The sequence below is a fragment of the Vidua macroura genome, chromosome Z, assembly GCF_024509145.1.
Source record: "Vidua macroura isolate BioBank_ID:100142 chromosome Z, ASM2450914v1, whole genome shotgun sequence".
NCBI classification, from domain to species: domain Eukaryota; kingdom Metazoa; phylum Chordata; class Aves; order Passeriformes; family Viduidae; genus Vidua; species Vidua macroura.
In genome coordinates this window covers 52,595,943-52,609,439 of record NC_071611.1, presented here as the reverse complement: position 1 = coordinate 52,609,439, position 13,497 = coordinate 52,595,943, and the positions used below count along the sequence as shown (strand labels likewise).

The following is a 13,497-nucleotide window of genomic DNA, read 5'->3' as shown; positions in this document are numbered from 1 at the left end:
GGCATTTTTTTCCTGAAAAATAAATTCCTGACAGATGTGGGTATTGCATATAGGAAGCAGGTGTTCTTGGGAAGAATAAGTAAAGGGAATTGTTGCACTTTTATACTGAGCTTTCTCTGTAACAGCTTTTATTATTAATCTTGTATTTTATTTCTTTAGTGTGGTCCTGACAAGCTGCTTCTGGTGTCAGTTACAGACCTTCTACCATGAGCAATTCTACTCCAGCTACAGGTACACGTTAAAAAAAAAAATCAAAGTTCTTCAACTGTTCTTTCTCTGTGTTGTTTCTTTTCCCTTTGTTTTGTGTGTGTGTTGAGGAAGATGCAGTAAGTATATTTGTTTGTTTATCTGTGATTTTAGATCAGACAGGAAGTTGAAAGTGAGAGAAACTGGTACTAGTTTTGTTACTATTACTTCCAGCATTAGGTGTACATGGAGTGTTAATGACCTATGGTTGCATGAAGTAACTTTATGTCAAATAAATTAACTAAATTATGACATAGACAGTTGCCTGTCAACAGTGGTTTCCAAATAGTTTATTTTATATCAGGGCAAAGGATAGAGCAGATCACCTTTTGGTAAGTGTCTGAGACTTGCTATATTTTCGGTGGGGAAGAAGGAGGAGTCTGAGGAGCTAACTTGAAGATTTTTCTTTTTGATTTCTTTGACTTGCACATGTCAGGTTGTTTATACTTCTGCTGATCAAGTCAATGTGATGTCCAAATATTTCTGCTTGGCTTGAAATAGGATTAGATTATAGCTCAGCAATGTAATAGCTGAAATATGTATTATTAATTAACAGTGCAATGACTGATCCTTCACAGTGGTATCCAAGATGTCTAAATGATATAGAGGTTTTTGGGATATATTAGTAGGCATTCTCACTAATAATTGTAGAAATCTAAAATTAAATATGATCTCTATTGAAATGCATGTTTTTACCTAATACGGCTGCTCCAGCTGCAGGACTTGTTTTTTGTTGTTATGTTTGGGGTTTTGGGTTTTTTTTTGGTCTGGTGGGTGACATATCTAAAATGTGTACCTCTCTACCTCAAGCTACTCAGGGAATACATTTGTACCAGTCATGAATTGTGATTGTAATGAACTTTCCTTTGTACATCAGGAACCAATTTTCACTTTGTCCATAAGGCTTCTTTTAGTCTGTCTAAAAACATTTTTTACTTTCACTCAATTGAGAGTACAATTCAGAAGGGTGATCACCTTTGGCATGCTTTAAAGAAATGTTGAATCAATTTTGAAATTTAGATGTTGGACGATACGGATGGTTATCACTCTGCATCAGAATTAATATCAAACCAGAGCTGGAGAAAGAAGCATGGTTTAAAAAACTATGAGGTTTTATATTTGAGATGTGCTAGCTTTTATTGCCGATTTAGTAACTTAGCTAAGTTTTGCAAGAAAATAAACACTTCAGTAGTTTGCCAGTTAGTTCCATTTTGTCACCAGAAGGTACTGCTTCTCTCATATAAAACTAAAGGCAAAATTCATACTAGGCTTCATTTCCTGCTTTCTTTGGTCAAGCATTCCTTGACTTAGTATTAAGTCAGTGACATCTTGTCCATTTTAAACTGAAAAGTAATAAAATAGGTTGTTAGAGTTTACTCGTAATATGTCCTGTCGTGAGTTGGTACCAATATGTGTTTAATATGGTCATGTTTGTCTCAAAGTTCGCATTTTTCAGAATGCATCAGAGCACATGAAACTGTTTAAAATTTCTTGATGGAAAAATCAACGCACAACAGACTTTTCTGTTTTGCAGCTGGGAGAATTGTTAAGTGTGGTATGGCTGGGGCTTTGATCATCCAACTTGAAATTTTACAGGCTTCCATTAATAAAAACATAATATATAATAATAATAATATATTATCTGTAAATATCCTTATGCAGAATGACTTGTGTGAACCAGTTCGCAGCCTTAGACTGTATGCAAAACCTACAGCAAAATCTGAAATTTCTTATAAAGCTCATACAGAAATTTCTTCCCAACCTTTTGTGTTTCTCCTTGGAAGGCTAAATGCAACAGATTAGTTATTAAGGCTATCTCTCCTGCCTCCTTTGCAATTGCTTCTAGAACAATATGCTTGTTCCAGATATGGTGTTCTGCTTTAAAGTGCTCTCAAGGATACTGAGTAATGTTCTTGAAATGTAGTCATTGGTCACTTACCAATCCAAATCGGTCCCTTACAGGATCCAAATAGGCATATGTTCAAAAAAGCCTCACTTCTGGCAGTATATCAAAGTGGAAGATGTAAGAGTTTGTATGGATTTCATGCTGTCTACCTTTTTCAAACTTTTTTTAAAACTTAAAATAATTTGGAACAGCAGGCTTTCTTTAATAAAGTAAAAACAAACCCAAAACCTTGAGTTAGCAATTCAGTCACAGAAAGATAAGTTGGTGATAAAATGAAAATTAATGTATTACCTCCCAACTGGGACTTTCCCCTCTTTAGTGCAGCTAACATTTTGTAAATATCTTCTGTAGGCATTTGGGGAGAAGTTACGGACCTCCCATTAAAAAAATCAAAACAACAGCAAATCAAAACCAAATCTTCAAGAAATAAACAAACAAGTCCAAAGCAAAGCCAGACATACCCCACCCTCCCCTTACTATCAAGATTTGGAATAGCTGATGATATCTTCTTACACTGTCCTTTTGTTAGATATGAAATATCCTTTCTTAGGGTTCGAAGAACTAAGTACCTAAGTTAATGTCAGTGCTGAGGCAGCAGTTTCTCTCCTTTAGGTTTTGATATGTACACTGTGCAATGGATTTGTCTTGTTTACTTGTTTGTTTCCCTCCCTACAATATTTTAGGTAATGAGAAGAAAAGAAGTAAAGGAAAAAGATCGCCATGTTCCCCTTCACGTGTCCTTCATATTCGTCAAATTCCAAATGGTGTTACCGGAGCAGAAGTTATTTCATTAGGTCTCCCTTTTGGCAAAGTAACCAATCTCTTGATGCTAAGAGGAAAAGGTCAGGTATGTAGTTTTCAATGTTTCAATAACAAGAGCAAGACTGAAGATGTGGTTCATGTTATGATAATTTTGATCTTGACCTTGAATGAAATGATTGCAACAATGTCTAAATATTTCATTGATAGCAGAAGACTTTAATATTTTTAAATGTGAAAGGATGTTTTGAAATTTATTTTAAGTTTTTAATATGCTTTTGGATTACATAATAAACTAGAAATTTGTTAATGATATTGCTAAACATTATATCCACTTTATGTGAGAATATATAGATGATAAAGAACTACATTGTCACTGTTAATGACATATGTCTTCAAAGAGCCTGCCTGCTTAGAGTTATTAACATGCATGTAATTTTTTGACATCTGCTTAATCTTGTTAGTTGTGGCAGAGTAGTTCGTGCCATGAAGAAACACAGAAATCCTAAAAATAATAAGCATTCATTCAAAAAATTGTCAGGAGCACTGAGCTGGATTAATACAATGCATAAGCTAATGGATGTTTTAGTGTTCTGTTCCAGCTTTTTCAATCAGTTTGCATTTCAGCTACCTAAATAATAGTGCTTGATTTCAGGAATTTAACAAATTGATTAACAGTGTAGTACTTTTAGCAGCTTTGCTTCCCATATATCATACTTATTCCATCTCTTCTTAAATTACATAGTGTACTTACAATGTAAAATTTTCTAAGAAAACCCACAAATTGAATAAAACAGCCTCATAAAAATGCACACACAAATGCATTCTAATACTGGGTAAATCAGTATTGTACTTTCACATAATCTTTTTCTAGTGAGAGTGGAATTGGGAAAAAATGATGCTCTTTTCTCTCCTGTAAACAAAACCAGCATTGAAATCAGCTATGTATTGGTTGCAGGCATTTTTGGAAATGGCTTCCCTAGATGCTGCTGTTTCTATGGTGAACTACTACACTCCTGTTACACCTCACCTCCACAATCAGCCAGTTTATATTCAGTATTCCAATTACAAGGAACTTAGGACTGACAATCAACATAATCAGGCTGTAAGTACAATATTTCCATTTAGCAGGATATAATTGCATGAGTTGTGAATGCATGTGTTAATGCAGAAAGTATTAAGGTGTTTTCTGCTTCTCACGTTACCCTGTGAGTGATAGGGCACAAGAAGATGGAAAGGGTCTCAACTAGGACAGTTGATTCCAACTGACCCAAGGAATGTCCCACACTGTGTGATGGTGGGCTCAGCACTGAAAGCTGGGGCAAGGATGAGGATGGAGGGATGTTCAGAGTTGTGGACTTTTTCTTTCCAAGTAATTGTTACTCTCAATGAAATTCCTACTTTCTTGGAAATGTTTAAACACTTCTCTGCCATTGGGGGAGGTGTTTAAACACCTTGTTTTGCCTTACTTCCACATGCAGCTATTGCTTTGCCTGTTCAACTGTCTGTGAATGAACCCATGAGTTTTCTCACTTCCATGCTTCCAATTCCCTCTCCTATTGTGCTAAGGGAAAGTGACTGAGCCATTGTGTGGCACTTTGCTGCATACGAGGGTTAAACCACAACACTAGTAAATAAACAGGCTGCTCTTTGCTATATCAGTAGACAAATTCTGATATATATAATTTCAGTAACTTCTTACAGACAGAATCTTCTCAAAATCTGTAAAATTATTGTGAAGGAGCTCAAGTTCAAAAGTAGTTCATCATAATGACAATGAAATCAAGTGAAGGTGGCAGGAGGACTGCTTGTATGAACAAGGAGCTCCTGATTGGGCTTAAACATAAAACAGAGGCATAGGAAAGTTGGAATCATGAACAGGTGCCTCGGGAAGATTATAGAGCATTAGCTAAACATGCTCTATAATTAGAGCATTATCTAAACATATGGTTAGGAAAGTCAAAGGCCACATGGAGTTGTCTCTGATGAGAGTTGTGAAAAGCAGTAAGTTTGGTTCCTTGAGGTGTATCAGCAGTAGAAATAAGATTTCTTTTTTCTAAAAAAACATGTAGGCCTGCTGCTGAATGGGGCAGGGACAAAGGAGATGGAAAAGTCTGAATTACCGAGAGCCTTCTTGGCAGCGTGGTGGTTAAGACTTGCCTTGGTATTACCAAGCATATGAGAAGAGTGGAAAAGTCTTGATGAAGGAAGTAGGGAAGAATCATATTAGAGAACATTTAAACTAATTTGATAAACAAAAAGTCTATGACCCTAGTGAGATACACTGTTGAATGCTGAGGGAGCAGATCGATGTCATTGCAATACCAATGTACAATCTTGAAAATGTCATGGGAGTTGGAAAAAGCTACTGAGGACTAGAAAAAAGAAAGTCCTTCCATCTCCTATCTTAAGGAAGGACAACATAGAAGATGAAAAGAAAGACCTGGGGAACCACTGCTTGATCAGCCTGACTTTGGTCCCTGGATAAGGAATGGAGCAACTCATTCTGGAAACTATCTCCAAACATTCTAAGGAGAAGAAATTGGTTAGTCATAAAAAATAGATTTTTAAAAGGACGTTATGCCTGACCAATGTGATGGCCTTTTATGGTGAGATGGCTGGATTGGTGGACAAGACAAGAGGATATTGTTTATCTTGACTTTGGCAAGACTTTCGGTTTTGTTTCCAATAACACCTGAATAGATGAAGTGATTAATACAGTCTAGTTAAGTGAACTGTGAAGTGATTTGAAAGGCTAAAATGGTTGTGACCAATGGCATAAAGCTGGGGTCCGGTCACTGACAGAGTACCCTAGGGGTTAATACTGGATTTTGGATTCCTGGATGAATTTCAATTGACCTCACATTTAGATACATAAGTTATATACTGTGATGTGTACATCATGATTTTTTTTTTCTCTGTAAGAATGTTGACATTAGTGATTTGGGCATAAATCATTCATTTGTGCTGGCACAAAAGTCACACAAGTCTTGCAAGCTTGTCAGTCTGGTAAATATTACTTGTCTCTTTCCTCATCTAAGATTGCTGTATTGGTTTGTTATCTGTGAAACCAAATAAATAACAATATTTTTGTTTTAAGGATGTGGTTTGCATAACAGCCTCAGGAAAACTATATGTATATTTGCAAATAAGACTCCTTGGGTCTCTTTCTAAGTATTTTCAACTTGATATGTGGCACTTGCTTTCTTCAATAACAACATTGTCCACTTTTAAAAATAAGCTGTTTGGCAGTTATATTTGAATTTTATCTAAATTTTAAAGAGAGCCTAGTAGGGTAGCTGAATACTGTTACTGTTCTAGTCCCTAGGCTGAGCCCTGAAATACAGATTATTTTGCAGGGTTATATCTTTCTGAAACTAGGTAACATGTACCATGTGCCCCATTTAATCTGTCTTCCAAAGAAACAGTGTAGCTGAGACATGACTTTAAGTCACAAGACTGCATCTGGAAAGGAGCATCTCTCCTAGTCCTGCTACTCACAGGAGGTATGAAGACCTCTTTGGGGAAAACCCATGAAAAACAAGTAAAGAGACTTGTGTAATCACAGAAGTCTAGTTTAAGGAGTGAGACTAGAACCTATTTTTTGTGGTTGATAGTTTTGCTCTGAAAGAAAAGTAGGGTGTGCAGGTTTAAGCTTATCCCAACCAAATCTTAGTTCCTGATGAGAATTAAATCCTAGTAAAGCAGAGCAGATAGTTTTTGGTATGCTGACTGGTTGTATGTCTATCACAATATTACAATATTATCATCTATAATATTGCTAGAAAAACGTCTAGAATGACAATAGTTTACTGAATCAAAGAAAAATAGTTACAAAGTAGTAGCAGTTTAACAAAAAGAAAAGTTGTAATTCTGTGAATTACAACACAGGGAGGAGCACAGAAAGTAAGAGTTATGATTTATTTATTAATGTGGGATTTGAATCAATAATATGAAGGAATTATGGTTTTATGTAGTTATTTTTTATGTCCTTTTTATTTAGGAGAACTTTATTTCAGTATGAATAATTTGTATGTAAAGTAACTGCACTCTTTGCTATGACTTAATTTCAGAGACCCCAACCTGCACCGCAATGTGTGAATGCTGTGCAGCACGGAAACCTGGGTATTACAAGTGCTCTTGCTGCTGAAGGTGGGGTCCTTCCAAGTCATGGTTCTGTTCTTCGAATCGTTGTTGAAAATGTTTTTTATCCTGTCACTTTAGACATACTGTATCAGGTAATGAGGACTGCTTAAAGAAGTCAAAATCTGTTCCAATGTTGCTATTGTAAATAAATAAATTCATTTTTTTTAATACCTGTGGTTCCTGAATCTTCTGACTGAGGACTGTCTCTTTAAAATAATTTCCTGAATTTGGGAATCTAGGCTTGAAATAGTTGTACCTAAATGATATTCAAGTAAACAGGACTTCAGTACTCAGATTTTCATGTTGTCTCATTTAGTTCCTTGCTGTGGAAGTAGCAACAAACTTGAACTCTTAATTCTGCTTTCATGATGAGCTAGTGAATACCTAACTGAATGTTATGAACTTGCAAATCCATATTTTAGCACTCTTTTAGCTGAGTAACCTTTGTAGTTTGCTTTATATTTAGGGTTTTATGTTCATTTTTATGCCTCAGTGCAAGTGATGTAATATACAAATTGCTTGTTCAAATTAAATGTTTTTGATTGTTCATCTTTAGAATGGCATTTGTCTACCTCTGAAAGCTTAGAATAATGGTAGGCTGTAGTTATGAAAGACATTGCTATAAATTCTGCTAGGTGTTTGAGCTATGCTGTTGAAAGCTCTAAGTTTAAAAATAATAACTTTAAGACCACTTCTTTGTGTCCAAAATATTTGTTGATACTTTGCAAATATTGCAAAGTTTTTTATACTTGAAACTTTTGTAATTAGTAGTAATTTATGCAGTAAAAACCATGGCCCACATATGAATTTCTTAAATAATACAATTTAGAACAACTGGGATGATTTTTTAGGAACCTGCAGTCCTTTCCTGTAGGAAGATTCTTTTCCTGCTCTGCTAAGGTCTCAAACAATAGTTGTTTTTAGCAACACTATGTTTTTCCTCTTACCTCTTAAAATTTTCTGTTTCTCTGTATCTCCTTACCATGATATTGATTAACTAGCATACATATTAGTTGCCATTTGGATCTAAACCTTTGTATGTGTCTTGGAGTGTTGCTCACTCATTACTGAACCTGTGCAAATACTACATCAGCTGTTTAGGATTATTATTGCATTCAGAATAACCTCAGAACAAGCTCCTGTGATTATGGGAGCTGTACCAGTTCTAAGAATGCAAAAGCAAAGAGGAAATTAATACTAATTTACTGTCATTTGATTTTAGTCTACTTCAGTGCAGCGCAACTATATTTTCAGTATTTGAATTCCTCTCACTCAACTACTTTTCCAATATATCTTGAAAATTTAGCAGTATTTAAAAAGGGATCTTATTTGGAGTTCTTAATAGAGGACAATCTCCTCTAATTAAAACAGCACTTTGTGCCCAATAGCTACAATCTAACTTTTACTTTGTGTGGTAAGGTTAATGAAAATGAGTATTTTCACTGACCAGTATAGCATCTTATGGAACACTAGTAGGCAAGTTGTCATCCCATACTTGGATTGTATTTTTTAAGTTGTCTTACCTGTCAAAAAATTATTTTTTTTAACCACAATTCACCTTAAAATATTTATCATAAGAAGCTGAAAATTCAGTGTTATTTTTGCAGAAACAAAGTTGATATATATATAGTGTGCTTAGGCTTAAAATCAAACAGAAAGGAGTACATTAAATCTCATTACCTTAAAAAGGTCTATTAAGTTTTCTGGATAAACATGGAAAAGCATATGTTGAGAAGCTGTATTTAGGCATTTCTTAAGAGGAAGTGTTTTATCAACAGGAACTCAAAGACTAATTTTAAATTGCTGTGAAAAGGTTTTTGTTCTGTTTTCTACAAGTAAATGATGACTTCAGCATTAAAATCTTGTTTCTGAGAGATGGAGAAACTGGGCACAAATGGTTGGTACATTAGTCTTGTATCACTGATTCTAGGCCTAAGAGGCTGGCAAGAGACACTTATACTCATCTTAGACTTTTCTTTCCATTGCAGGTTTAATATTTCTCAGGGGTTTCTGCTTTCCTGACTTTGCATTGATTCTAACAGTTTGTTTGAAAACTAATAGTATTTCTAAAATTCACCTTTCCTCTTTGACTGGACATTTTTTTCCTGCACTGCGTGATATGTCCTAGCTTTATTTTTGTCCTCACTCTTTGTGGCATTGCTTTTGTTTAAACACCTTCATGTAATGCACACTCTCATTTTGAATGTATATATATTTAAACTCAGCCTTTAATAGTATTTCTGCAGTGCTTATGTTTGCAATAAATCAAATGCCATTTAAGTATAAATTATAGGGGTAGGTTCAAATGTAGGTCTTTGTCTTGCTTCTTTCCTCGTTGTTTTCTATGTAAGTGGTGGGTCTTAATAAGCACATCAATTAATTAAATTGTATTTTATTCAACAGATTTGCAGAATTTGTCTAATGTAGAGAACATAAATAAATAAAACTTGACATGCAGTTTGCAGTTCCCATCTCAGCTGACTTCCAGTAACAAGGAATAATATCAATAGAAATAGATCCATCAGGTCAACACATGGCTCTCTTGTGTACTTGAATAAATTCTGGGGGTTTTGACCATGGGATAATCTATTCAACACCTGTTCCACTGACATCTGATGTGATGTACCTTTCTCAGAGGGGAAAAGGGTTCTAGTGTAGGAGTTAGTGGGGCTTGTTGACAGCTTTAAACTAGCTTGGAACAGGGAAGGGGAATGTGTATAAGGTAGAGAACAAGAGGCTGGAGAGCAGCTCTGTGGAGAGAGACCTGTACATCCTGGTTAATGGCAACTTGAATATCAACAGTGTACAAGGTCTGGAGGGGAATCCTTATGGGGAGTGGCTGAGGGCACTTCATCTGTTCAGCCTGGAGGAGACTGAGAGGAGACCACCTTGCAGTTACAGCTTCTTCAGAGGAGAAATGGGAGACGCGGGTACTGATCTCTTCAGTGTTGTGACCAGTGACAGGACTTGAGGAAATGGAATGAAACTGAGTTGGGGAATGTTTAAGTTGGATTGGAAAAGGTTTTTCACCCAGAGGGTGTTGGGCTCTGGAACAGGGAAGTGATCACAGCACCAAGACTTACAGAGTTCCAGAAGCCTTTGGACAATGCTCTCAGGCACATGGTGTGACTCTTGGGGTGTCCTGTGCAAAGTTGGGAACTGGACTCAATTGATGATCGTTGTGGATCCCTTCCAACTCAATGTGTTCTGTGATTCTATGACTTGCGAAGTCCATTTCTCAAACCTCAACTCTGATTTGTGTTATCCACAATTTATCTGCAGACACTTGGCAAATGCCTGTTTGGACTGTCCTTCCCTGTTTAGTTGATTAGACACTGCTAATTCTTCAAGGAAATTTTATCCTTCTTTCCCATCTTTTGTAGCCTTTCTTTAATTTTTTTTTACCTGAAACAAAATTCTGAGTTCACACAATTTTTGTTCAGCTCTCAAAACAGAAATATTTTTCAAAAATTTATTTGGAATATTAAATGCTAGTTTTTAGTATGCATGAATTACTCACTGCTTCTTAAAGCCCATATTTTTTCCCTAACAGATTTTCTCTAAATTTGGCTTTGTCTTGAAGATTGTCATGTTCCATAAGAACAATCAACTTCAATCTCTGCTCCAATATGCTGAGGCAATGAATGCATATTATGCCAAAATGGTAAGTATAGTGTATTCAGCTTGATTTTGTTTGTTTGTTGGGGGGATTTCCTTGCTAAGGGACAGGGGAAGCATTAGGAATATTTTGACTGTTAACTTTGTGATTTCTCACTATTCTAACACTCTTGCTGCGCATTAATACATTTGAGATCTCTCTTTAGTTAAGATGACAGCACTCTATCATCAACTGCAAACAAATGTATAGCATATACTCAGGACTTGAATGAGTCTGTCAAAACAAAAATCATTGATGATATTCCCTCTCAGTCTTCTTGAGGCTGAACAGGCCCAGCTCCCTCTGCTTTTACTTATGAAAGAGACGCTCCAATTGCTTAATCATCTTTGTAAGTCTACACTGAACCCATTCCAAGAGCTCCATGTCTCTTTTGGACTGAGGAGCCTACAACTGAACACAGCAGTCCAAATGTGGCCTCACCAGGGCTGAGTAGAGGGGCAGGATCACCTCCTTTGATCTGCTGGCACTGCTCTTCATAATGCACCCCAGGATGCCACTGGCCTTCTTGACCACAAGGAAGATTGCTGGCTCACAGGCATCCTGTGGTCCACAAAGATACACAATCTTTGTAAAGCTGCTTTCCAGCAGATCAGGCCCTAGTCTGTGATTTGCATTTGCCTTTGCTGAATTTCAGAAGGTTCCTTTGTGCCCCCCTCTCCAGGCTGTTGAGATCCTTCTGAAGGGCTGCACAGCCCTCTGGGGTATCAGCCACTCCTCAGCTCCGTGTTGTCAGTGAAATTGCTGACGAGGCCTCTGCCCCTTCATCTAAGTCATCTTTAGTTCTCATATAAAGGGAGCAGGAGGTAATAAATAGTCAGATGTGTAGAAAAGCTTTAGCAATCCTTTCATGACACCTGTGATTCAAGTCCCAGAGAGGCAGACTAGAGACCTTTTTAGACCAATGGTCAGGTCAGCAGATGGGTGCCTCTGTTCACTGTGGCAGGGCATCATCTACAACAATTATACACTGCTTCTGGGTGTTCTTGGGCACAGGATCCATCTGCTCTGTTGTTTCACTTGAAATCATGCGTAGGTCTGGGACTTGTATTGGAAAAGACCCTTAAGGTCATTGAGTCCAATAATAAACCTAATGCTCCTAAGTTCACTTCTATACCATGTCCTGAAGCACAACATCTGCACATCTTTTAAATACCTCCAGGGTTGGTGACTCCACCACTTGTCTGTTCCAATGCCTGATAACCCTTTTGATGAAGAAATTTTTCATAATATCCAGTCTAAACTCCCCTTGCAGAACTTGAGCCCATTTCTCCTTGTCATGTCATTTGTTTCATGGGAGAAGAGACTGACTCCTACCTTGCTACAGTTTCCTTTTAGGCAATTGTATAGAGAAGTAAGGTCTATCCTGAGCCTCCTTTTTCTAAGGGCTGTCAGCCCCAGCTCCCTCCAGCACTTCTCACGGGACTTGTGCTTCAGATCCTACATTAGAGTCCCTCATGTAAGGGTCAGTTCATGGAGTTAAAATTTACAAGTTAGTATTCCTATTACCATCTGATATTGTGTCTTGAATGGGAGAGAAGTAAGATTAGAGAAATAGGAAGTCAAGTCATGCTTAAAGCTGTGTTTTATCCAGTTGGCACAAGGTGATACTGGCACAAGGTGATGTTAGTATTACAAGGTGATGTAATACTAACTAGTGGATTACACTAGAGGTTTAGGTAACGATAATGGCAGCATAATTGTCTACTTGGTGTTTAGAAAGAGGGCTTAATACCAGAAGGTGAATTACTGCTTGGGTTCAATTGCAAGGTGAAAACTTCATAATGGTGGAGTGGTTTGGATTGGAAGCAACCTTTAAAGGTCATCCATTCCAAACCCCTGGAGTGAGCAGGGTCACCTTCAATTAGATCAAGTTGCTCAGAGCCCTGTACAGTGGGCATCAGCCTCCTCTCAGGGCAACCTCTGCCAATGTTTCATTACACTCATTGTAAAAAAACTTCTTCCATGTAGCTAATCCAAATCAACCCTCCCAGTTTAAAACCATTACCCCTTGTCCTATAGCAACCTGTCCTACTACAAGATCTGTCCTGATCTTTTTTAGAGGCGACCTTCAAGTACTGAAAGGCTGCAATAATAATATAAACTTGTAGTGATGGCTGCCATAATGTATTTTATCTCTGAAAATGTAATTATTTTTCTTCAGTCTCTGGATGGCCATTGTATCTACACTGGATGCTGCACTCTGCGTATTGATTTCTCCAAGTTAACTAACCTAACAGTGAAGTACAACAATGACAAAAGTAGAGATTTCACTCGCATTGACCTTCCTTTTGGTGATGGCCAACGAACCGTGGAGACATCCTTACCCTTTGGTAAGAAACCTTCACTTCTAGTGCTAAATACACGCTGAGATCATAATTTTTGTGTCACATTTATGCTTTGGCATCATATCAGGTTCATAGAGGGGTACATTTTTGTTTGCTATGTCCAGTAAAATTTGTGTGGAAAGCATGAAGTCCAAGTCATGGTAAATGAATACCTGAAACAATAACATGAGGAATACTAGTGGGCAAATTTTAAAGTGTTGTAAAAAAGCTACAAAATACTACTAAAATGCTGTGAAATTGTATCATTGGTACAGGTAATGTAGTAAATATTGCATATCAGAAATTGACACTGGCTGCCTAAGGCTACTTGAAAATAAATGTTTTAAGGGTATAATCTCATATTTGTTGATATTTTAGGATAATTGAGTGCTGCAAGAAACAAAACTGTAAGAAAACCCAAAATTCTATACGTATTT

The 13,497-nt window shown here is 36.9% G+C and overlaps 1 protein-coding gene across 8 annotated transcripts in view; it reads left to right on the top strand.

Annotated features, from left to right (window-relative positions):
- The window catches only part of PTBP3 (polypyrimidine tract binding protein 3), a 38,168-nt gene that overhangs the window by 14,752 nt on the left and 9,919 nt on the right, over nt 1–13,497 (top strand). For 6 of the 8 annotated variants that reach the window (XM_054003694.1, XM_054003689.1, XM_054003696.1 and 3 more), the window contains 6 exons: nt 160–231; nt 2,836–2,999; nt 3,870–4,016; nt 6,985–7,149; nt 10,611–10,721; nt 12,898–13,066. In XM_054003694.1, coding sequence (XP_053859669.1) covers nt 207–231; nt 2,836–2,999; nt 3,870–4,016; nt 6,985–7,149; nt 10,611–10,721; nt 12,898–13,066 — 781 coding nt within the window. In that variant the 5' untranslated portion in view covers nt 160–206. Of the gene's footprint in view, nt 1–159; nt 232–2,835; nt 3,000–3,869; nt 4,017–6,984; nt 7,150–10,610; nt 10,722–12,897; nt 13,067–13,497 lie in introns of those variants that run through there. The other 2 variants (XM_054003693.1, XM_054003697.1) reach the window with 2 other exon arrangements.